Below are 26,727 nucleotides of genomic sequence, written 5' to 3' on the forward strand. Positions count from 1 at the left end.
AGTTATTCTCTTCCTTCTGGGAAGTGAGCTATTCATACTTGAGAGCAAGGATTGTGGCTTTTCTTTCTTTTCTTTTTTTCTAAATCTTCAAGACCAAGCACTGCGCCTAACACAGAGTAGATAATTAGAAGCAATGAACAGTGTTAACTATGTATGAATGTAAGAAAGCGACAGAAAGGATTGGGAAAAAGACACCTGTTTCACCACACTGATTGGATGATGGATGTTTTAACCCTTCTCTGTATTATTTTCATGTGGTTTCTACAATACAAAGTTTTTTTAAAAAAATAATTTTATTTATTATTTTTGGCTGCATTGGGTCTTTGTTGCAGCGTACGGGCTTTCTCTAGTTGTGGCGATTGCAGGCTTCTCATTGCTGTGGCTTCTCTTGTTGTGGAGCATGGGCTCTAGGGTGTGCAGGCTTCAGTAGTTGTGGCTCGTGGGCTCTAGAGCGCAGGCTCAGTAGTAGTTGTGTCACACGGGCTTAGTTGCTCCACGGCATGTGGGATCTTCCCAGACCAGGGATCAAACCTGTGTCTCCTGCATTGGCAGGTGGATTCTTAACCACTGTGCCACCAGGGAAGTCCTGGTAATACAAAGTTAAAAATGGCTCCCATGTAACAAAAGGCCCTTTTCCCCCTTGGTTAAAATAGACTGGATCCATAAAAGGAACTACTGCTTAGCAATAAAAAGGAACAAAATATTAAATCATAAGATATGGGTGAGTCCCCAAAACTGTCTACTAAGTGACACTGACACACAAACATGAATAGACTGAGCTTGCCTGAATTAGAATGTCATTTCCACCACTACCGTAGCTGTGTCACATCAGACAAGTGGTTTAACTTCTCTAGGGGTATTTCCTTATCTGTAAAATAAGGATGACAGTAGTACCTACCTCACAGGGCTGACAGGAGAATTAAATGCTCATGTGCTCAGTAAGTGTGAGCTAAAGCAGCCATTTCTATAAAAATTCTTTTGACGTCCTGGGAGCCCCTTCTGTCCATGACAGGCTGCACTGTTCTCTCTACTCCCAGTGGCTTGTTGCAGGCCACACCTCTCACCTGAGGGCTGCCCCCCCCTTCCTTCATACCTCCTCCTGAACCCAGAGGTATGAAGGAATTTTAATAATTACACCTATTCATTTTTGATGATCAGAAGACTAAATAGGAAAAAAAATGGAAAAATTAACTCACTGGAAGTCTCACCCCGCAGTTAACCACTAATGTAATAGGGAAGAACCTTCTATTCTATTACAAGTTAGTCACTAAAGGGCTGTTGCCTGTAAGCTTCAATTATACATAATGGCCCATCTCTGGGAACCCTGCCTCCCAGGTAGTGAGCATTAAGCTAAAATACCTTTTTTTTAGCTCACAAGATAACATCCTGACCAGGCCCACCTGTGAATGACTGCAGGGAGGAAGAGAACCTGTTTGACTTCGCCCGCCCTCTCCCGTTTTAGTATAAAAGAAGCCTGAGTTCCAACACAGGCAGCTGGTTCCTTGGGGGTAGAAGTCCACTCTCTTCTCGGTTTGCTGTGTCTCCAAGTAAGTCTTCACTCCTTGCCCCAACAAGTCATCTCTCGGATTCATTGGCCTGTCCTCTGCAGCGTGCACCAGGAGCTTGGACTCGGTAACACTAATGTTTTGGTATATACTTTTTAAGACCTTTTCTTAGGCAAATACACCGTATCAGTATGTCTTTCTTCTTTTAATTAAAAAACGAATTCATATTATATAAACTTTATTTTATAACCCATCCTTTTACTTATACTACGGCCCTTCCCCCAGAAACACCACTGTCTCCCACTTGCAGCTTCTACTAGTCAGGCCTTTCCTCTGAGCCCCCGGCCGTGCCGGAGACCAGGTTCCGGCCCCACCTGCCAGGCCCCGGGGCCGCCCCGCCCCCGCCGCGGCCAGCTTCATACCCGGCCCCGCACCCCGCGCTCGCTGTCACCGGGGGCCCGTCGCTCGCGGCTCCTCCGTGCGGCCCGTTTCCGGTGGGGCAAGGGCGTCTCCGCGGCGGCCCGGCTCCTGCGCGCTTAGCACCGCCGGCGGCGGCCAAATGCAGGCGGAGCGAGGAGCTCGGGGCGGCCGAGGACGCCGACCCGGCCGCGGCCGGCCTACCGGGGATCGCGACCGCGAGCGGGCCGGCGCCCCGGCGGCGGTGGCGAGAGGCGGCGGCGGGGATGGAGGCGGCCGCCGGGGCCGCGGCAGGGGCTTCCGGGGCAGCCGCGGAGGCCGAGGAGGAGGAGGTCCGCGAGGCGGCCGCCGAGAGCCACGAGGCTGGGGCGCTGGGGCCAGTGCGCCGGTAAGAGGCGACAGCTGGTGGGATCCTGGTCGGGGTCGCGGCCTCGTGGGACCGGGGCTGGTGTGGGTCCAGGCCCGGTGGGGGTCCGGGCCCAGAGTCAGAAGCCGCGAGCGGCGTGCAGTGAATGCGCGAGCCGGACGGCGGCAGCGCCTGCGCAGGGCGGGCGGAGGGCGGCGGGGGCGTGCGCTGGGGTGCACACGTGGCGTGGGGGGTGGGTGTGCGTCCCTTCCTCCCTCTCTGCTGGGCTGCGCTGAGGTTCAAGGCCATGGGCTTCCCCCGCCTGCCCAAGAGGTCTTGGCCCAATTATTAAAGAACCCAGCGGCCGCGGCTGTGTCCGCAAGTCAAGGGGGCCGGTTGGGTTCGGGTGCGGGTGTCAGTGTGATTAACTCTTTTGGGGTAGGGACAACCAGGGCTTGGTCTCCTAGTGCCTAACCTCACAGGGAGACATTCCTATTATTAAGAAGGGAGGGATTTGGGGGTCAGTTTTGTTCACTGCCTGTGCAATGCGTGGCACACAGTAGGCACATAATAAATGTTTACTCAGTGAAAGAATGACCCCGACAAGCTGGACTCTATAGTATTTGGGGGCGGGATCGGATGCATAGTTCTCTTTTTTTTAATAGCATAGTTCTCTTTCATTGTATATGTGTAGGAATCAGGGGGTGGTGGCCTTCGTCTATTTGAATTTTCTATCTGTAAATGTTTCAGCAGTCAGGTCTCAATTTTACTAGCAATATAATCGGCCATATTCACACATTCATAATTGGAAGTGTCTTAGAGCTTGGAGCAGGGAATGGTTTGGGGGCAAACTGTTACTCTACTGATACCCTAGCTAAAGGAGTTAAATTACTTTCTTTATGAGCTGTTCTGTTATTTTAACATTTGTAGTACAAAACTGTCTTTATATTTTGAATTCCCATGTGCATAGATTAAAAAATTATTTTGGGTTGAGTTAAATTTCCTATTACTGAAGTATTGATATTTGTAACATCTTAAGGGCATAGTAGGTAGGATGTCCCTAAAGATAGGAGTTGTGTACAGAAGTAGAGTTGGAAAAAATACAAAACTTAAGTGTGCCATATTTAACCTTGTTAGGATTAAGGCAGGTAATAAGTAAAATTTGAGAGAGGTATGAAGAAATTCTTAGAGTCAGCTCATCAGGAAATGAAGGAAACTGACGAGTCTAGTGCACATTATATATCACATCTTGTTTTTATAACATTATTTACCTATATAACTTTATTACAACTTAATTTTTTTAGTAACTTGAAAGTTGTTTAAACAACTTGATAACAAATTTTTTATATGTATATTTTATAAAATCTTCATTTTTATAGGTTAACTGACTTGCCTAAGCTGTTGAAGCCAGTGGCAGAGCTGGGATTTATACCCAGCTGCCTTTGACTTGACTGTTTTATCTCTTACATATTTGTGAACCAATCACTGCTTTACTGAGAATAAAGGGGACACTCCTTGGTTGCAGGGATCATGTTTTAACAGTAATTGTAGTAATGGTACCTTTGGTATTTGGTCTCTGTTGAACTAAATTGAATGAAATGATGGTGTATCATTTAGAGATACACCATACACCATACACCATAATGTATTTTTTGATTTATGCTAATATTGTAACCATTGTATTAAAACTTTAGGCTTTTATCCTTTTTTACAATGGTCTGAAAAATTCCATCTTGTGTTTTCTTTTAGGATTTTCTCACTTCACAGTTTAATGATTCAGTGTGTCAGTGAATGTAGATGCTTTGCACAGTGCCTGGGGCATAGCTGCAGCCACTGTTACTACCACCATCATATTTTTAGGCAGAGGTGGATGAAGAGTGGTTGGAAAGATTATTCCTTCATTTTGGTTTGGGTTGGTGGCCTGTAAGGTCACTTCCACATCTCAGATTCTGAAGTGCTCTTCCTGTTTAGGCTTGCTAAGAATACCATTTCTTGGTGCCTAAAGACTAAGTGGGAGAAGGTTGATTAAGGTGCCTGAGGCCTCCTTGCTCTCATATCCTGTGGTGCATTTGTGCCCCAAATGGAGATTAATTGAAATGATTAGAAAGAAAAAAAGTTCACAGTGGAGTTTTAGCTGTGTAAGGACCAGGTACCTAACTCCAGAATTGAATACTGTCTATTCCCTTTGCTACCGTAGACTACTACGGATACATGGCTTATAAGTGGAAAACAGGCCAAAATAAAACTAAACCAAACAACTTCTTGATATGTAATACTCCAAGGTAACTTAGTTGAGTACATTGCATCTGCTAGTCTCTTGCTCTTAAATCATTTCCTCTATAGATGGTATGAACCCCAAGCCTATGGAGTTTGGGTAAGCATGTCATAAGGCTAATTATCTTCACTGAATACCGACTAGGTGTAATATTATACTTAATGCAATCATTAACTTAAAAAAAACCCAATACTAGGATTTGCTTAGTATTATATTAATATTTTTGATGAACTGTTAACAGAGAGGAAGTCAAGGCCTATTGGCAGTCCTTGGAAATTTTTTTCTTCCCTGTAATATTAATAGTAACTTACATTTATTGAGCACTTAGTATGAGATGAGAAAACTGAGGCACAGTTAGATTACTCAGTTAGGAGAGCTTAGGTGATTTACCCAGTATCACTCAACCACCAAATTAAGGAGTCTGAATTTAACCCAGGCATTTTGGCTCCACAGCTGAATCTTTTAACTACTACCCCAGACTGCATCTGGAGTGATTCAGAGATGTGAAGAGCGGATGTATGGATGACTTGAGTGATACCTGTTTTCCTGATGTTTTGATATGATTATAGGTTTTAAGGTAATACAGATACCATATTCAGTTATTGTGGGTGTCAGATCTTTGCTTTCTTGCTCCATGTTAATGTGTCAGCTGCTCTTATTCATTTTTTTAAATAAATTTTAATTTTTTTTTTTTTTTTGGCTGTGTTGGGTCTTTGCTGTGCGCGGGCTGTCTCTGGTTGCGGCGAGCGGGGGCCACTCTTCGTTGCAGTGCGCAGGCTTCTCATTGCAGTGCTTCTCTTGTGGAGCATGGGCTCTAGGCGCACAGGCTTCAGTAGTTGTGGCTTGTGGGCTTCAGTAGTTGTGGCGCATGGGCTTAGTTGCTCCGCGGCATGTGGTATCTTCCCAGACCAAGGCTTGAACCCGTGTCCCCTGCATTGGCAGGCGGACTCTTAACCACTGCGTTACCAGGGAAGTCTCTGTATTGACTTTTTAAATAGAAGTGTCACATCATTCTTATACATGGAGTCTAAATACTATAGTCATTTAATATTCGCCATCATTATCTATTTTTCCACCTTTTGCTTTTTTCGATGTTATTATTTTTTAAAATTTTCTTTTCAAGGTTTTCTGTTCTTAAAAAAATTTTTATTTTTGGCTGTGTTGGGTCTTCATTGCTGCACACGGGCTTTCTCTAGTTGTGGCGAGTGGGGGCTACTCTTCGTTGCGGTGCATGGGCTTATTGTGGTGGCTTCTAGTTGCAGAGCACGGGCTCTAGGCATATAGTCTTCAGTAGTTGTGGCACAAGGGCTCAGTAGTTGTGGCGCACGGGCTTAGTTACTCTGAGGCATGTGGGATCTTCCCGGACCAGGGCTGTAACCCGTGTCCCCTGTATTGGCAGGCAGATTCTCAACCATTGCCACCAGGGAAGTCCCTCAATGTTATTTTTTTCTCCAGTTTGAGTTATAAATGATGTATAGCACTATATGAGTTTAAGGTGTACAGCATAATGATTTGGTGTACATACATCATGAAATGATTATCACAGTAAGTTTAGTGAGCAACTGTCATCTCATAGATGCAAAATTAAAAAAAAAATTTCCTTATGATGGGAACTCTTAGGATTTACTCTGACTTTCATATATAACATACACCTGTGTTAATTATATTGCTCATGTTTACATTATATCCCTAGTATTTATCTTATAACTGGAAGTTTGTACACCACCATCCATTTAAGAATCACATTAATATTAACAGTGAGAAGACTTACATTATTCCTTATTCTTTTTAACTTGTTTTTTAATTCCACATCTCCCTTAGAGCTTGACCCAGTGTAATATATATATATATATATATATATATATATATATATATATTTTTTTTTTTTTTTTTTTTTGCGGTATGTGGGCCTCTCACTGTTGTGGCCTCTCCCGTTGTGGAGCACAGGCTCCGGACGCACAGGCCCAGTGGCCATGGCTCACGGGCCCAGCCGCTCCGCAGCATGTGGGATCCTCCTGGACCGGGGCATGAACCCGTGTCCCCTGCATCGGCAGGCGGACTGTCATCCACCGCGCCACCAGGGAAGCCCGTAATATATTTTTGAACTTGAAAATCTTCTAGTGATTACCCTTTTTGCTTCCTTGTAACAACTTGTGATTTAAAAAAATGTTCTGTAACCTTAAGGCTTGGGTATAAATTTTTCTTTTAGATTAAGTTAAAATCACATTGATTTATATACAATCTATTTTAATTAGCAGTTGTTAAACATGTAAAATTTTATGTAAAAATATCATGTAAATGATCTTTTTCCCTAATGAGTTTAGTTGGGTATCCATGAATGAATATTACTTATTGCCTGAATGAGACAGGATTCACTGTCAATTCTCTTCCTAATTTTTCTTTTTATAGGTGTAAGTACTGAGAAACATAGTTCTCATAAATTGGTAGATGGGACTGGTTGGAGTTTTGTCATGTAAGTGTCACTCAATTCTTTGAACACCTTTCTGATTATATGCTGAAATCATTACTGTAAAACATTTGAATGATCTGTCAGCTGACGACTAGATTAGGTCCTCCTTCAATTTTGTTGAAAACAAGGAATTGGAAACTACTGATTTGTGAAAGGTCTCAATACTTTCCCAGTATCTACACCTGTATTTCATTACCCTTTGCTTGGGCTTCAGGGAATGCACCACAGTCAGACTGAGAATGGCCGAGAAGGGGTTGCCTTGTCCTCAAGTGCTAAGTGTCCTGTATTTCTAAGATAGACTGCTCTTAGGAAAGAGTATGGACATTGAATATCTGGAACTGGAACTTGATTCTTTTAAAAACGTGCTTGTTCAAAAACCCTTAGGAAAATCTATATGACCCCCGCCCCCAGGCCTATGCCTGCTCCATCAGGGGCCTGCTGAGATCACATTACTTACGAGCTCTCCTCCCTATCGGGAGCCTGTGTAGAGCCCTGTGAAAAAGGGTAGTACCAGGGAAAAGAGGAAATCCATACGTGAAGGCTCTGCTAATTGCACTACTGTCAGAAGGCCCTGTTCAGGATCTCCTTCTTAGGGATGATTTCCCCTCATCTCCTCGTGACCTGAACCCTCTCTCTCACTGAGTTCGGTGCCCCGTCTTTGAGCTGCCTTAGCCCTTGACTTTCTGCTTTGTCCTAGAGGACAGGAGCTTGTGTTGTTCACTGTTAAATTGGGAAAAAAAAAAAAAAATCACATTACTTACTTTTTTTTTTCTTTCCTTAGTAAGATAGTTTATTGCATGTATTCACCCAGAAGGTTGGAGCGTTTTTGTTTTTCTGGGTTTTTTTGGGGTGGGTTTCACGCTATGCAGAGTATGGTTTCCAATTTTTTGTCATTCTTAGTAGTGTTACTGTCTCTGATTTAAACTAGTGCTAGAATGGAAAATGGCAAGCTCATAATTCAACACGGCTACATTTCCTGGGGAATTACGTAGTAAGCCTTTTCTGCTTTTTCCTTTTTTCTTCAGAAAAAGTAGTGATTATGTTTCACAGTACCGGACACTGTGCAGGTGACCTCTAGAGAGGCTGTGTAAGAAGTCATTTGGTCTTAGCCACACCACAGCATGACTGACAAGGCTTTTTTAAGAAATTAAGTGGTTGTAAAGGTGTTTTCTCTTCAGATGTCGCTATTTCCTGATGCACTTTGAAATACCAAAGGGAGAAATAAAGACCATACTGACACAATTATTTCTATTTTATAGAAGCTCCCAATTAACTTATTAGGGCACTACATTCATTCTCTTTAAAATTTCTTTTTCTTTTGTTAGAGCCGTTTGTGCGTGTGTGTTGAGGTACCAAGAATAAATTCTTTAATACTTTTTCCTTTTGGATGGAAATAATCAACAACTTTGTTGGTCTGAATATTTTCTACAGAGTTTTCATGGGGCAGTGCATTGATAATTGTTATAGATAATATCACACTTTGAGTGGATTTTGTCAAAGGGTGTTGAGAAGTACAAATTGATATGCTTAGTTTTATCCTGATGTTGCTAGGATGCTGTTTTTAGAATTTGACTAACCTGATGTCTGTCAGCCTTAAATTACTTAAAAGACAATTTCTGTAAAGAACAGTACTCCCAAGGATGCCATTTCTACCATCCATGCACATCATTGGTATGTGCACATAGCATGACAATTAAAAAATTTGTAAGAGACTGATAGAATGAATTCCCCATTGTACATATTTAATTCGCCTTTTTTCTTCTTGCTATTAAGGACTGATACAAATACGTCTGATCCATATTTCTTTAGTACCAAGTCAAACCTATACTGAGGGCTAGCAAACACATTTTAATATTAACCTAAGCAAAGTATTGGGGTGACAGGACTGTTGCCCCCAATTCATATATACTCTTGGATTATCAGTGCTGTGATCCCTCCATTTCTGTGTTTAGCTGTGGGAAGCTACTAGCGCTGGGAGATTTTGTCAATGGATGTGTATTTTGTGAAATAATTAGTCGCCAAATTTAGATGTCTGTAGTCTCTGGCTTGAAAGGACCATTAACAGCTGCATTTTGGGAAAATGTAAAATACTTAGCCTTCTCTCTCAAAGTCTAATGCAGTGTGAATTTCATTTAAATCATGGGTTTGGCTCTGTGGTTCTATTATGAATCTAAAGTTCACCTCCCAGTAGCTGGATTCACGATATTGAAGACTAGGATATTTTGCTCTCATTTTTTTTTCTTTTACTACAATGCTGATGATAAAATAACATGTCTTTGTTTAATACTTGGACTAACTAACGCCTAGTCTTATTTTATACTACTGAAGAAGGCTTAATCCCTGTTGCAGATACACAAACTTCAGGTCCTTCTGAAGAACTTGTGAGTTCTCTGGGAGCAAAGCCTGATTAAGAAATGAGTATTTTTCTAAAGGCAAAGCTTGGCTTCCTATTTTCCTTTACTGTCCTTCACCCCACTCCCAGGTTGTATTTTGGTTTACTGCTTCTTTTTTTATGTCAGTAGTATTATGATTTTGTAGAGCAATTCCTATTAAGTTTCTCTTAATTTTTATTTTATATTGGAGTAGATTTGATTTACAGTGTTGTCTTAGTTTCAGGTGTACAGCAAAGTGATCAGTTGTACATATACATATATCCTTTTTCAGATTCTTTCCCCATATAGGTTGTTACAGAATATTGAGTGGAGTTCCCTGTGCTATACAGTAGGTCCTTGTTTACCTATTAAGTTTTAAAAAGTATTTTTTTTCACAGTCAAGAGAATCATTGAATTAAGAGGTTAATAGAAAATGTTATTTTAAGAGCAATTATTTTATGTATATTGGAGGGGAAAATTAAGCAGATAAGTTGGTTTTTCATTTTTACCGTATGGAAGTAGACTTAAAATGGAGGGTTTTTAGACAGAATTGGCAGGGAGGGGAGCTTCAGGTTTGCACCTCATCTGTTTCCTGAGTGGCTTCGTGGGGGCAGGGAGGAGAGGGGAAAGTGCTGTTGAAGCCTGAGGATGGGTGTCCATGCTGGTGGGGGCATCATGGTGATCCCATGTGGGATGGGGTCTCTGAAAACATAAGTATCAGAGTTGAAGCATTATGGACAAATAGGAATTACTGTTTCAAGGTGGTAGATAACAGGACTTGAGAGACAAATGAATAGTTAGGGTATAACTTCTCAAAACCCACCTAAGTTCTGCTTTTTGCCTGTCTCTCTTCCTTCCTTTCTCTCCTCCCCGCCAGCCCCCACCCATGTTTTTTGTTTTCTGTTTTTTCATTTTCCTGTCAGAGGCTATATCACATGGCGGTCAGTGATGCGTGTTTTGCAGTGTAGCCGACTGGTTACAAACCTACCTTCCAAACCCCTACTTACTAGTTGTAAAACCTCAGGAAAGTTGCATAAGCTTTCTGAAACTCAGTTCCCTTACCTGTAAAGGGTGACTAAGAGTGTCTGCCTTACAAAGTTGTAAAGATTGAAATTAGATGAACACAGTCAAAGGTGGTTCTTTTATCTACAGTCTTGCTGCTGTCCTCCCTCATGCAGAGTGTTAATCTTCTTAGAGTATGCAGGTCAAATGCAAAACTACACTTAGTCACACACAGGAACTTACAGATGTATAGAATATTTAGAATTTATATTACTTATTGAATAAGATATTATCGTTTTTCATTTAGAATTTCCTTAAAAGCTTTGAAGCAGTAAGTCTCCCAGCCTTTACTGAGAGGCTCTGTGCGTGTGTTTTTGGGTATGTTTTCAATGCTCTATCAGGAAATTTACAGCTCTGCCTTAACTTCACTTCCTGCTTGTGCAGAGCCTCAAGGTTGGCCTGAGGGAAAAGATTAGGGCCTTCTCAGATCTTTCCTGGGCATGCCCACAGCTTTGCACATGTGCGTGGCCTCCTAGATTCTCAGGAATATGTCAAAGCTTTACAATGCCCTCTTGGGCATCTCATTCTCCAGTTTTACCTTATAAGTTTCAGCCTCTTTTGAGCCCACCTGGTATCACTGCCTCAAGTGGCTATGATTTTAAACTTTTGCTGCTGATTTTTTTTCTTTTTTACAAACTTCCTGGTTATATGACTGTTTACCCAGGGTGAGTTCTAAGTCTGCTCAAATAAAAACAAGATCTGAGGGCTCCCCTGGTGGCGTACTGGTTAAGAATCTGGTTGCCAATGCAGGGGACATGGGTTTGAGCCCTGGTCTGGGAAGATCCTGCATGCTGTGGAGCAACTAAGCATGTGTGCCACAACTACTGAGCCTGCGAGCCACAACTACTGAGCCCACACGCCTATAGCCCTTGCCCTGCAACAAGAGAAGCCCCTGCTCACTGCAACTAGAGAAAGCCTGCGTGTAGCAATGAAGACCCAACACAGCCGAAATAAATAAATAAAATAAATTATTTTAAAAAAAGAGCAAGATCTGAGAATGGAGCCTTTCACAGAGCTTCCAGAAAAGTCAAATAGTGACAGCTCTCTGGGGATGGGACTTTGGCAAGCTCTTCTACCCTATCCAGTGGCTGCAAGGCTGCTGGTTTTCACAGTCACCATTGTAGTGAGGCTTTTGGTTTTCAGGGCTATTGTAGAGCTGGGTAGAGTGGGATTGGAATAAGCAAGTTGCTGTTCTTACAGAAATTTAGCTGTTTTCCTTGAATAAACACTCATTGGGTTGTTGCAAAGTTTTGGTTAATTTCCATAGTTCTGAAAGTGTTGGTTTTAACAATTTTTTGTCAGTGTTCTTGTTGCTTTTGTGGCAGAGTGGATATTCGGAAGTCCCTACTCCGCCATTCTGGAAGTGCTTCTATCCTACTGTTTTTTGAAGCAGCCGTTGCTACTCTTTCTAATTGTTGGAAACTTCTTTTTCTTTTTGTGACAAAACTTGTCTCCCCGTAACGCTGTTATGTGTAGGACAGAGTTCTGTTCTCTGGAACAACAGAATCTTTTTTTTTTTTTTTTTTTTTTTTGCGGTACGCGGGCCTCTCACTGTTGTGGCCTCTCCCGTTGCGGAGCACAGGCTCCGGACGCGCAGGCTCAGCGGCCATGGCTCACGGGCCCAGCCGCTCCGCGGCATGTGGGATCTTCCCAGACCGGGGCACGAACCCATGTCCCCTGCATCGGCAGGCGGACTCTCAACCACTGCGCCACTACGGAAGCCCCAACAACAGTGTTTTTGACTGAGCCAAAACATAGGAAGAATTCCCTTGAGACTAAAAAAAAAAATGCCCTGGGGGACTTTTTAATGTTTAATTTGAGAGACTTTTTTTTTTTTCCTGAAACTCAACTTGGGATTGACCACATATAGTCAGAGTATGGTAAGTAAGTAGGCAAAAATGAATGATTTTTAATTATTTAGTCAAATATGATATTTTATCATTTTATGAGACTATTTTCATGATTGATTCCTCTGAAGATTTTGGCACCTAATTTACAGTTTATATTTTTTAGTACATCCTGGGTGACACTCACTTACATGGGATTGATACACACCACATCATGGTCTCTATCATGTGATTTCTTCAATTCTAAACTTCTCAAATTTGACTTCCAATATTCCTCCCTATGTTGTCAAAATTAATCTGTTTCTTTTCCTTCCCTTTTGTATCAGAGATACAGGTATCTCCTAAGATCAAAAGTTCTACCTGTTCTGTTAAATAACAGAAAAATACCAAGAAGAAAATAAAAATTATGTGTACTATCATTACCCAGAAATAATCAGTCAACATTTTGCTGTATGGTCTTTTGATATAAAACTGGAAAGATGTCATGATAAAACTTTAAGGAAAAAAGATAATATGTATTTATGTCAAAATTATAAGATGTGTACATTCATTTAAAATCCTGAGAGGGTGTGAATACGTATCAAGCTATTAATCTGTGTTTGGAGTGGGGAAAATATAGGGACTATGTGGAACTTTGTCTTTCTCTTTATTCAAATTTTTTATAGTTGTATATTATTAGCAACATAAATACATTGCATTTGAAAAGAGGATTCTACAAATAAACTTTGATTAGAAAATATGACAAGATGGGCAGGCAAGATGATGCATATACAAATAATAGGGATTATCTCTGGGTGAAGGGACTGTGTGGTGTCATGCACTGTACAAAGGACTTTGTGCGGAAGACAATCACTTTAGTTTGGACAGGTTATATTCCTGTCCCTCTCCTATTTCTCTCTCTCCACATACACACACACTATTGTTTTTTTAACATCTTTATTGGACTATATATAATTGCTTTACAATGGTGTGTTACTTTCTCCTGTATAACAAAGTGAATCAGCTATACATTTACGTACATCCCCATATGTCCTCCCTCTTGCCTCTCCCTCCCACCCTCCCTATCCCACCCCTCTAGATGTACACAAAGCACCGACCTATTTTGTTTTTTCTTAAAGATTTTATTTTGAATCTTTAAGAGTGAATGGTAGACATGATGTCCCTTCATCCCTAAACACTGCAGTATGTATTTTCTTTTTTTAAAAAAATTAATTAATTTATTTTTGGCTGCGTTGGGTTTTTGTTGCTGCTCGCAGGCTTTCTCTAGTTGCGGTGACTGGGGGCTACTCCTGGTTGCGGTGCGCGGGCTTCTCATTGCGGTGGCTTCTCTTGTTGCTGAGCTTGGGCTCTAGACATGCGGGCTTCAGTAGTTGTGGCTCCTGGGCTCTAGAGCGCAGGCTCAGTAGTTGTGGCGCATGGGCTTAGTTGCTCTGCAGTGTGTGGGATCTTCCCAGACCAGGGATCGAACCCGTGCTGCCTGCATTGGCAGGCAGATTCTTAACCACTGCGCCACCAGAGAAGCCCTGTATTTTCTAAAAGCAAGGAAATCTCGTACATAACTATAGAACAATTATTAAAATCAGGAAACTAAATTGATACAATACTATCATCTAACTTGATTGAGATTTTTCCAGTTGACCCAATAATGTCCTTTATTAGGCTTTGAATCTTGAGGAAATGACATATAGATGTAGGATAATTAGAGATTATTTGCTATAGCAATGATCATGGCATCCTCACTATTTCTGTTAGGTGACTGAGTTCTTAGTTGCTCGTTTCCTGCTTGGGTGTTTTGGGTTTTTTTTTTTCCCCCAGCCTCTAGACTTCTTATCTATTTCATAAGCTACTCGAAATTCTTTTAGTAAATTCATTTGCTGCCCAGGTTTGCCAGAATTGATTTCTATAGTTTGCAACCCAAACTTTGACTGATATATTACATTTCTCACACTCTCTGGTTTTCAAAATCTTGTTCATCCTCACATGCTAGTTCGAATGCCACCTTCAGTGAAGCTTCCAGTTTTCCTCAGTTAGCAATGTGGTACTTTGTAAATAGAGCACTTATTTTTAGTCTTCATTTTATTATAGTCAGTTATTTACTTGTATGTCTCCTTCATTAATTGTAAGCTACTTGAAGGCCTGTACATGATATAGCACTGTGGTGTTCAGATGAGTGATAGGATTTATCAATAGAAGGTAATTTAGAAGGTAAATGGAGCAAGCTAGAGAGTGTGTGTTTTTAGACAGTGTCATTTGGGAGTTCAGGTCAGGGGAACCCTTTATGTTTCATTTGCCTTTGTTATGCTATTTGAAGTACCCTTCATTGGTGGTTGAGAGCTCAGTAACTAAAAAGTTATTGCTCTCCCAAGGGCCAGATCTACACAAGAGCTTTAAATCACATTGGATTTTATATTTTCCTTGTTCTAAATCTTTTAAACTTTCCAGTGTAATGCAAGCCACAGATTTTTTAGACTGTGAGAATAAAACAGGAATTATAGTATCCAGAGGTCTTATATGTATAGCGCCCCTTTTCACTATTTTGTTTTCTATTTATGTTTTAAACTCATTTGTTGTATGTATTATTCAGACTTGATTCTTATTTCGTCTATACTTTGGAGTCCTTGCCACTTTTATCTTTGCCATTTTTTTGGTCAGTTATTAAATAGAAAAGTTTTTTTTAAAGCTGTGTGATTTATATGGTTCTGTATATTTTAACTTATATTTGAAATGTTAGCATCCATAAGAAATTTTAGTGTTTATTTTTCTGTTTTTTCTTAACTATTTCCTAATCTGTTACTAATGAATTGACAAGAGTACATGTTTGTTAAATTTAAAGTAGAATTTATTTATAAAAATGTGCTGTGTTAGTTCTATGTATAGAATAACGGGATTGGAGAAAAAAAATTTTTTTACCTAGCAGGGAATAATGAAAGTAACTAGCTTTTTAGTAGTGTTTCTTTATGCTGTAAAATTAGGTCAGGACTAACCTAGGACAGAGCATTTCTTGTGCCCTAATTTTATTATTATTGTTACTTTTGTTTCTTTTGCCAAGTAGAAATTGTAGGTTCTTTATTTGCTTCAAAGAGATGGTAGGAACATAAATTAGGTTGCTTACAAATATTTAAAAATCTATGTTAGGGACTTTGCTGGTGGCTCAGTGGTTTAAGAATTCGCCTGCCATTGCAGGGGACACGGGTTCGATCCCTGGTCCAGGAAGATCCCACATGCTGCGGAGCAACTAAGCCCGTGCGCCACAACTACTGAGCCCACATGCCACAACTACTGAAGCCCGTGCACCTAGAACCCCTGCTCTGCAACAGGAGAAGCCACCGCAATGAGAAGCCTGTGCACCGCAACGAAGGGTGGCTCCGGCTCACCGTAACTAGAGAAAGCCCGTGCGCGGCAACAAAGACGCAACGCAGCCAAAAAAAAAAAAAAAAAAAAAGATGTTAATTTCCTTGCAGATAAACTTCCTAATGAAAGCATATACAGAAAGAACCTTTAAAACTATGTTTTTTAAAAAAAGTGTTGATCATATTCAATACTTAGATAATCTTCTCTTGGTGGGAGTTGATACAACTCACTAATGAAACCATTTGACATCAGGGTTTAGCCCGTGACCTTAGATACTCTTCTCTTGGTGGGAGTTGATACAACTCATTAATGAAACCATTTGACATCAGGATTTAGCCCGTGACCCAGCAATTCCATGTTAGCAATTTATCTTACAAATATGTCTGAATAGTTAGCAAATGTAAGTAGATGATTGTTCTTTGCAACACTGTTTAAAATAAGGAAAATCTAGAAACAACTTTCTAAATGTCTGTTAAGAAGGACTGGTTAAGTAAATCATGGTATGTCTATGCAGAGGGATACCATGTAGCTATTAAAGAATGGGGTAGATGTGGAAAATGTCTAATATCAAGGGAAAAAGTTACTTCAGAAAACTTAGTGTTACATTTGTGTAAAAAGATATTCATACAAAGGCATACAATGGAAGGCTGTATAAGAAACATGAAGTGGTTACCTTTGGGGAATAAGAATAGGAGAAAAGGAGGATTTTCCTTTATATCTTTCTGTACTATTGAATTTTTATTTTGTTGCCATGGACATGCATTACTCATATGAGTAAAGAAACAAGCATTAAGTTAAATTACCTAGAACTGCTTCTTCGTAGGCCCTGAAAGGCATCCTTACATTTAACTGATCAGAACCTCCCTGTGAAGGAGGCTGGCAGTGTTAAGTGTAGTTTTGTTTTTTTTTAAAAATTAATATTATTTTTGGCTGCACTGAGTCTTCATTGCTGCATTCAGGCTTTCTCTAGTGGCGAGAGGGGGCTACTCTTTGTTACAGTGTGTGGGCTTCTCATTGCGGTGGCTTCTCGTTGCAGAGCACGGGCTCTAGGCCTGCAGGCTTCAGTAGTTGTAGCGTGCAGGCTTTAGTATTTGCAGGATACAGGCTCGGTAGTTGCAGCACACGGGGTCTAGAGCTCAGGCTCAGTAGTTGTGGTTCACGGGCTTAGTTGCTCTGCAATCTTCCCTGACCAGGGATCGAAACCGTGTCCCCTGCATTGGCAGGTGGTTTCTCAACCACTGTGCCACCAGGGAAGTCCTAAGTGTAGTTTTATAGATGAAGATATTAGTAGTTGGGTGGATTTAGGCCTTTTAAAAGATATAGTGAGGTAGTTGGTGGTGGAATGAATACCTGAGGTTTCTAACTTCTAGGATGGGACAAGTTTTTTGTTTATGAATGAACAAAACAATGAATTGTGAATTGTTTTTTTTCCCCTCCTAGAAGGGGGGTTATGTACTTTTCATGCTCTCCTATCAAACATATATATCTTTTCTAATATAGCAAATGGTTAGGCTATATTGAATTGTAGTTTATCCCTTAGATCTGTTGACTTTTTTTTTAGTTTATTCAATATGTATCTCATTGCTCTTAGAGATAGCAAATGTGGGGTAGTAAAATGTGGAGATGGGAATTTAAGATTTTCACCAAATGACACAAATGGAGGTTTCTGCCCAGTATGCTAGGTCTACGTGTGTGGCTTCACCACACTGTACCCCCTAGGCGGTAAGAAGCCATGCTTCTATCCCTCAGTTTCTAGTTCCTTAAACATAAGGGGTTCTAAATGGGCTGCTGTGATATTAAAAAGACTGGGAAACTTTTAGCATCCCACTTACCTTCCCTTCTCAGTTTCTTTTTCTAAAATTGGGACCTCTATAGCAAACAAGTATTTATTCATTCTCATTCTCTCTCTCACTTATAAAACATTTAAGTGTGAAAAGCCTTTAAGAGACCACTCAGTTTTATAATGTCATCATTATAGTTTATAATCAATTAAATCATCCTGTAGCTTAAAAAAAAATCGTGTAAGATTCCGATTTGCTCTGTAAGTCCACATTCTGGAAGTGCAGACTGCTTACAAGTGACTGTGAAATGGTGACGCTTCATTTCTCTTCACAAAAGTTAAAAGGATTTTTTTTTTTTAAATAAGTGAATAGTAGAGAGAAAAGCAAATGTGTAAGTGCTCTTTGGCCTAATCAAATAAAGGACAATTGAGCCATCTGTCAAATGCAGGTTGAACTAGATGTATGAACTCCAGTGCCCTTGTCCAAAACAGGAGTGAAAAGAAAATTCCAGGCCACTCCCAGGCATCGTCTGCTGCACAGAACGTGTGTCTGCTCGCAGCTGACGTGAAACCAGCAGCCAAAGTACAGTTTTAGCCTTGAACAGCAGGTGGGGTAAGCAGTGAAACATTTTTCCAAATGGGAGTAACGTTCATTTCATACCTAGTCATTGATTGAACAACCACGGAATGCGTGCAAACCCGAGTGGGTTCAAACCTTAGCTGAGTAGACTAAAACAACAGCAACAGCAACAAATTCTTCACTGTGATTATAAATCTTCTCAATTCTATTTCCTAGATTGTTGATATCATTTCAAGCCAGACTGGAGATCTGAGAAATGATGTACACTCACGATTCTCTTTTGTGTTCTTCCTCCCCTTGTTTTGTTAGAATCATACCGTCTTACCCATAGAGGAAAAAAGAGTGGGAATCAGAGAGACAAGTTGTAGGAGAAAATCTTCTTTACTGAGGGGGTTTCTTATCTCTTGGGGGTGTGGGCTTTATCTCTGATTGTTGGTGTGTATGTCATGGCCAAGGGTAATTCAGGCAAGGATAATTAGCAAATGTGTAAGCTTAATAGGCTGCTTAATATTTTATCCTTAACGTAGGTATTTCTAGATGAAAATGTTGCCTGAAATGGACTTTTGCAGTATAAACTCCAGATCTGGCATGTATTATCATATTTGTGAAATTTCAATATAGTTTCATTGATTTTTCAGCATTAGTGGCTTAGAGTTAAGGTAGAACTTAGAGAATAAATTTTGTGGAATAAACAACAAACTTAGGGAGTTGTTCTTTTATTTTGCGTTGAGTCTCTTCTGATATATGGACTTTCGTTTATGCTACTTCCTTCATTTTCTGTATTGTAGAAACTGAGTTGATAGTTGCAGTTTATATATATATATAGTGACTTTTGGTGCCACAGCCATTGTACTTCTCCACTACCAAAGCTGGTATATCTTTAAATACACATTTATTTTAAAAGAACAAATTAAAGGGGCACCTTTCTTTTTTAGTGCAGGAGCTGACCGTCTGTGTTCTGTCAACACCCACAACCGGCATGTGGCCCTCTCTGTATCTACACATATATATTCATTAACATACTCATATAAGTTGTATATTAATATGCTATTTGGAAGTGCTTTATACTCCCAGTTTTTTCCTTTTTGTTTATGGTAATTTATATGACTTAATAGTTTTCCCTAATGAATATTCTCTGGGCAAAATATCTTTCTTTTTTGTTTTCTGACCTAAATAATGATTACTGATGATGTTATGAAGTGAATGTTTCTGTTTCCCCCCAAATTCCTATGTTGAGGCCTTAATTCCCAGGTGACTGTATTTGGAGATAGGGCTTGTGAGGAGGTGATAAATGTTAAATGAGGTCATAAGGGCGGGGCCCTAATCTGATAGACCTGGTGCTCTTGTCGGGAAAGGCAGAGAGACCAGAGCCCTCTCTCCTTGACATGTGAGGATACAGTGAGAAGGCAGCCATCTACAAGTTAGATAGCCGGTCCTCACTAGACATCGTCTGCTGGCACCTTGATCTTGGACTTTCTAGGCTTCAGAACTGAGAAATAAATCTCTGTTGTTTAAGCCACATGGTCTGTGGTAATTTGTTTGGGTGGTCTGTATGGCTAATACAGATGGCTAACTTTCTAACCATAAATAAATAGGTATTTTTTATAGTGGGTAATGTGAAGACTTCAGATGAAATAGATTAAGAAACTGATGGGAAATTTAATGCAAACTAAGACCACTAAGACTGTTACTGACGTGAATAGCCCAGTCTGCTTTTTGTTGTAGCTTACATATATCAATTCTTTTAGATACTGATCTTCGGATTTTCTTATTTGTGATTGTTGACTTCACATGCGAATGACACATTTTTTCCCCCTTTCACTCGTCTGTGGTAAAGACACCCCCTGATACTGGGTTAAAAAGGGCTCTCTCCTTGAAGCAGGAGAGTTCTTTTTAGAGGAGGCGTATTTGTTTTTTTTTTATTGTTGCTGTAACAACTTGCCGTAAAGCTTAGTGGTTTAAGACAATACAAATTGATTATCTTATGGTTCTGGAATCCCAACGTGGGTTTCACTGGGCTAAAATCAAGGTGTCTGCAGGGCTGCATTCCTTTCTGGAGGCTCCAGGGAGAATGTTTCCAGTTTCTAGAGGCGGCCAACGTTCGTTGGCCCTTGGCTTCTTCCTCTGTTTTCGAAGGTAGCAACGTAGGGTCTGTCTCACTTTACTTCTGTGGTCACATCTCTTTTCCTTTCTCTCCTTTTTTCTGCCTCCCTCTTCCATTTGTAAGGATTCTTGTGATTACAGTGGGCCACCTGTATAATCCAGGGCAGTCTCCCTGCTTTAAAGTGGACTAGTTAGCAACCTTAATTCCCTTTTGCAGTGTACCCTAACATTCACAGATTCAGGGGATTAGGATGTGGGCATCTTTGGGGAACGATTCTTCTGCCTATCACAGGCAGAAAGTGTTATATTTAATAAAGTATGAGAAAACTTTGCTTGGAAAATTATTGGAGCTCTTGTGTTTCAGCCTGTCTTTTATTGGAAGATTCATGGTCTATTTTTCAACTATTTAAACCTATGTCCTCTTTTGAGAAACAAACCTCGTCTGTTCTGCGGTCGATAATAAACATATTTGTTTTTTCCCCTCTAAAATATTCACATAACCCCCGCATCCCCCAAGTGTTTGAGCTAAATAAGGTTTGTCACACCTGTACTTCGCCTATATCTGGGCCATTGTTTCAGACTTCTGGAGTATTTTAGGCTCTGGGATATAACATTTGCCCTTTTGTTTGACTTAAAAATCTGCCTAGGGTTTGCTTTATTCTTATTACCGGCTCCATTTCCCCCATAATAGTAATTATTTGCTATTGCTATCGTGAACTTATTTAAAGAGGTAAGCATGCCTAACATATTTTCTAAACATGTCCATATACTTAAGAGGTAGGTAGAGTATGGACAGTGCTTGTTCAAAAGAAGTGAGTATCTGCAATCTTAATTGCTTACTTGATTTGAAGCTAATTTTCAGTTTCATTGTTGTATCAACTGAAATAACTCATAGCAGTAGGATAAGGTGATTGCTTTTGTTGGTATGTGGTTTCAGAGCATATTATATCCTGCCCTGAGATTTTATATATTTATCAATATATGGAGATGTTATATATCTCTGTATAACTATGTATTACCTCTAGATAACTATATATGACTATATCTATATATATAGTTTTAAAATAGACTTTATAGACTTTTTAGAAGAGTTTAGATTTACAGAGAAATTGGGAGACTAGTATAGAGAGTCCCCATAGATCCCATACCTAGTTTTTCCCGTTATTAACATCTCACATTAGCATGGAACATTTGTTACAATTAACGAACCAATATTGATATATTGTTATTAACAAAAAGCCATGATGTCAGTTTTGTTTTTTAGTAGAAAAGGAATAATTTGGCATTTGAGAATATTACTTATGAAATATAAATAATGTGTTTTTGGGGGGTGAGTTAATTATGCTTTATTCATCTTTAACTTTGTGATTTGACTTTGTATTGGCTTCTTGATCTGTGAAGACTGACCATGAAGTGGATTTGAATGTTAGATTTAGCTCTGAGTTTGAAAGTAATTTTTCTGGTTAGGACTGAGAGATGGTCAGATTACACCTTGCACTTTTCATGTCTTTATGGATCTGCCTTCCCATCACATTTAGAATGAAATCTGAATTCCTTACCCTGCCCTATAATGCTCTTCTCTGACTCCTGTGAGCCTCTTAGGCCTCATTTCTTCACTCTTTCCTCCAGGTTCAATGCAGTGTAGCCGGGATACTGGCTTTACTTCTGATTTTTTTTTTTTATTTTTGCGGTACACGGGTCCCTCACCGCTGTGGCCTCTCCCGTTGCGGAGCACAGGTTCCGGACGCACAGACCCAGAGGCCATGGCTCACGGGCCCAGCCGCTCCGCCGCATGTGGGATCCTCCCGGACCGGGCCACGAACCCATGTCCCCTGCATCGGCAGGCGGACTCTCAACCACTGCGCCACCAGGGAAGCCCTTTACTTCTGATTTTTGAATGTGGCAGGATTGTTCTCTCCTGAGGGCCTGGAATGTTCTGCCTTTCTGCCCCAGATCCCAGCATGGCCTCCTCCCTCATTTATCTGGTTCTCTGCTTAAATGTTCTGTCTGAAGATGTTTCACTGATGATTCTGTGTAAAATAGTGCCCTCATCCTTCTCCAAGCCATTATCCTGCTTTATATTTGTAGGGTTTTATTTGTCACTACCTGAAAGCACAGTGTTTTATGCATATATTTATTCAAACACTGTCTATCTATTTATCTGTTGGTTGGTTGACTCCTACAGTAGAATGTCAGCTCCAGGAGGGCAGGGAATGTTCCATGCACACCAAACAGTGCCTGGCATAGTATAGGCTCTCAATAGATAATTGTTATGTGAGCAAAGAGTGGGTTTTGTGTTTAAGCATGGCATTAGAATATTCTGGAAATATTCACATTTATTTTTTGTTAGCAGCTTTATGCTTTTCCTATTACAACTGAAAGTAGTGAAGGGAGGCTGGGTGTAGCTGTAGTAACTCTGAAACCAACTCCACTCTCTGGGCTCCTCTCTGCATTATAGTCCTCTATTTTGCCATCCGTGAAAAGAGCCAGAAGGAGTTTAAATGCCTCTGCCAAAGAAATAAGCATCTGTCCGTTTCCAACAGGTGTTTTGTCTTTCAATGCCCTTAACAGGGGGAATGTATGTAGATTACTTTTCTTTAGTCTCTAGCAACATACCTGATGAGCAGCTGTTTCCAATGAATAATTACCCCCCCTCCTGGCCTCTTAAACCCAGCTTGAGTGGCAGGGAAGGTAAGAGGTGAGGCTTACAGAGTGGGGACTGGAAGAGGAGAGTGTTCCAGAGGTCAGGAAGTTTTGGTTTTCTTTCTTTCTTTCTTTTTTTGTTTTTTGAGGGTATTAGGTAAATTGTGACACCTAAGAGGAGAATAAGAAATGTGCACGAATATCACGGTTTCATAAGAGTCAATAAAATGGCGATACCATCAAATGGAAGGTGAGAAATGGGCTGGCCCTCAACTCAGGTGTGTGGAAGCTCTCATAATCCGAGAGGCTGAGAGAGATGCTGCCTCAGCAAACCACGGTGGAGTCACTGGGCAGACACGACCAAGGTGGAGTTGGCCCACTATGGCCTGTTTCTTCTGCTGAGTGCAGCTCAACACCATGGACAGATTGCCCGAGGACTCAGAAAAGCAAGGAAAAGCTGGCACGTGGTGAAGGGAGTGAAAACCCGGGTAAGCGACCTGTATGGGGACCAGGGAGGCGAGTTTCTCATCGTTTTCCTTTTCTCTCTGGCCTTGAACCAAAGGCAGGCTCTCAGCAGAGCTGCAGCCATGGCGCGGAGGTAGCCAAAAACCAAGAGAAAGTCCATCTTTCTGACCAGAAGACTAGGAAAATGCAAGTTGGGGAGTATGGGGTGGGGGGTCCCCTCCTTCTTTTGAATCATGGGATGAGCGCCGGGGTCGGGGAGCACCAGACTTTTTGGAGAGTCAGGCTGGCTGGTGTTGCTAGCAGCTAAAACGTGTAGAAGTCTGTTTTTCTGGCCAGAGGACAAGGAAAATGGGTTCCTGCAGTCAAAAGAGTATGGGAAAATGCCCGTTGTTTTTGTTTTTTTTTTTTTTGCGCTACGCGGACCTCTCACTGTTGTGGCCTCTCCCGTTGCGGAGCACAGGCTCCGGACGCGCAGGCTCAGCAGCCATGGCTCACGGGCCCAGCCGCTCCGTGGCATGTGGGATCTTGCCGGACCGGGGCACGAACCCGTGTCCCCTGCATCGACAGGCGGACTCTCAACCACTGCGCCACCAGGGAAGCCCCCGTTTTTTTTTTTTTTCTCTTTCTTTTTTTTTTCCACTTTCTTTTTTTCCCCCTTTCAGCTTTGCCCTCTGAGGGGCAATGTGGGCGGCTAGAACTCTAAGAGAAACCCGACCTTTGGGCCAGAGGATTGGGAGAATCCTAGAGAGGAAAGAGCTGGAAGGGGATCCTCTCTGTGTGTGAAATGTCCAAAGGCAGGGGCTCACCCTGAGCTGCACATCGGGGAGACAGACTGGAAGTAGCAGAGTAGCAAAAGCCTTGAGAAGTGACATGGGAACTGTTGCCCACAGGAGATGAGACAGAACTTACTGTCTGGATCTAACCAGATTGGTTGCCTGATAAAATGGAACAAACAAAACCGTAACATTCTCTGGAGGATTTTTAATGGGATCCAGAGTCTAAACACCTTCATATTCACAATGTTATTCTACATCTAAAATTTCACAGTATACCAGCAAAATGTGACCAATTCTTGAGGCAGAAGACAATCAATAAATGCCAACCCCAAGATGGCCCAGATAATGGAATTCTGAGCCAGAGACTTTCAAGCAGTTATTATAAGTCTGCTCCCTCCATGAGTTAAAGTATCTTGACATGAATGGAAGGATAGCTATTCTTCTTTTAGAAGAAACCATAGGAGGAAATGTTCGTGACCTCGGATCAGGCAAACATTTCTTAGGTATAGCACCAAAAAGATGATCCGCAAAGAAAACAATTGCTAAGTTGGACTTCCTGAAAATTAAAAACTTATGCTTTGGGAAGGACACTGTTGAGGAAAAAAAAAAAAAAGCGACATAGGAATATATGGGAAATTGCTGTACCTTCCATGTAATTTTGCTGTGAACCTAACATTGCTCTAAAGAATAAATTCTATTAAAAAAAGACAAGCCACAGACTTGGGAGAAAATATTTTCAAATCACATATCCAACAAAGGACCGGTAGCCAGAAAACACATAGAGCTCTCAAAACTCAGTATGAAAGTAAACAATTTGTTTAAATCTTTTCCCCATTTTTAAACAGATGGTTTACCCAAGAAGATATATTGATGGCAAATAGCACAAGGTGGTCGACGTCATTTGTTATTAGGGAAATCCAAAGTAAAACCACAATGAGAAACCGCTTTATGTCTATTAGAATGGCTTAAAAAAAACCCTGACAGTACCAAATCCTAGCACTTTATTATCAAATTAAACGTAAGCTTTTCATATGACCTTGCAGTCCCACTCTTAGGTATGTATTTACTTACCTCAAGGAAATGAAAACTTTCTGGACATGAATGTTTATAGCAGCATTTTTTTCATAATTGCCAAAAGCCAGAAACAACCCAAAGATTCTTTAACTGGTGAATGGAGACACAAACTATCCACGCAATGGTCTACAACTTGGCAGTAAAAAGGAATGAACCACTGTTACTCAAAACAACATGGATGGATCTGCCACTAATGTACTCGGTTAAGTGAAAGAAGCTTGGAGGGTGGTATGAAGGGAAACTTTGGGATGATGGGATTGTTCTGTATCTTGATCGTGGTGGTGGTTATATTGATTCCATTTGTCTAAGCTCACAGTACTTTGTATTTTACTATATGGAAATTGATAAAATAATTATTGGGGATTATCTAGTTATAATTTTTAGCAGATCCTAAAAAGGTAAGTATTCCAGACCGAGAGGGCTATTATTTTTCACATGATATACTTTGGCTTTGAGGTAAGTCATCAGCCCTCTTCAGTGGTGAGAGAAGAGCATGTCTGTTTAGTAGACCTGTAAACCTGTGATGTCTTTTTAAGTGAATTGTGTGCCTCAGCTAACGAAATCTACCACTCTGGATCTTACTGCTTTTTGAGTGGCTTCAGGACCATTAGAAACAATGAGAGGAATTTCCCTTTTTCTTTTTAACGTTTAGTGCAGTGAATTGCTGTGAATAATGCCTGAAGGCTGGTCTCGGGATTGTGTGCAGAAGGAGGCAAGGTTTATCTTGCTGGTGATTGTGACATTTTCTTTGGGACAGACCCAGGGCCTTCTTCCTGTTGCTTCTGTCCTCTAGGGTTGTCTCTGAGGTGGCCTGTTCAGAACTATCTTTTTTTTTTTAACATCTTTATTGCAGTATAATTGCTTTACAATGGTGTGTTAGTTTCTGCTGTATCACAAAGTGAATCAGCTGTACCTATACATATATCCCCATATCCCCTTTCTCTTGCATCTCCCTCCCACCCTCCCTATCTCACCCCTCTAGGTGGTCACAAAGCACCGAGCCGATCTCCCTGTGCTATCTTAATGACAAGTCACACTCCAGACATTTTCTTTTCTTCTCCTCTTGTCAAAATTGTGATAATGACAGTGTGTTACTCTCAGGGAAGGGCTTTGAATTTCAAGTTTTTTTAATCTAGTCAGTGTTTGCCTTTTTAGACATCCGGTGGGGACACTATTTGGGGACACTTTTTGTGCTGAGCATATTATGGAAAGATACAGCATTTTCCTTCTGCCAAGCCTAGAGCTCATGTTCTAATAGGCAGTAGCTTTTTCATATTTATTCCTCTTGAGAGTTTCGATTACGATTTTAAACTCACAGGCTGCCGCGTTAGAGGAAAGCAATACTACGAGTTTAATTTGTGCTTCCTCCACAAAAGAGTATTTGGACACTGTGGGTGGGGGTCTAGAGAAGGTGGAATTAAGTGTTGCTTTACATTTCTATGAAGCGGAGATAGTCTCACGCTTACACAGAAGATGAGGCACACGTCACGTCAGTATCGCTAACTCCAAGGGAATTTTGCCGACACGCGATTATTCAGGCTCGCTGTTCCGTGGCCCAGCTTCAAGGCCCTTGGCTTGTGTGCACTTCATAATCCTGGTCCTGAGATTTGCGTTTTGTCCTTGTGGATTGAGGGCTTTGAGAAAATCCACCTTTCTCTAAT

The 26,727-nt window shown here is 41.0% G+C and overlaps 1 protein-coding gene across 1 annotated transcript in view; it reads left to right on the forward strand.

Moving 5' to 3' along the window:
- Window positions 1-1,819: 1,819 nt before the first annotated feature.
- The window catches only part of AVEN (apoptosis and caspase activation inhibitor), a 194,194-nt gene continuing 169,286 nt past the window's right edge, over window positions 1,820-26,727 (forward strand). The window contains exon 1 of the mRNA XM_033851414.2: window positions 1,820-2,310. Within this exon, the coding sequence (XP_033707305.1) occupies window positions 2,065-2,310 (246 nt within the window). The 5' untranslated portion in view covers window positions 1,820-2,064. The remainder of the gene's footprint in view (window positions 2,311-26,727) is intronic.

Source organism: Tursiops truncatus, chromosome 2 (genome assembly GCF_011762595.2).
Source record: "Tursiops truncatus isolate mTurTru1 chromosome 2, mTurTru1.mat.Y, whole genome shotgun sequence".
In the NCBI taxonomy this organism is placed as follows: domain Eukaryota; kingdom Metazoa; phylum Chordata; class Mammalia; order Artiodactyla; family Delphinidae; genus Tursiops; species Tursiops truncatus.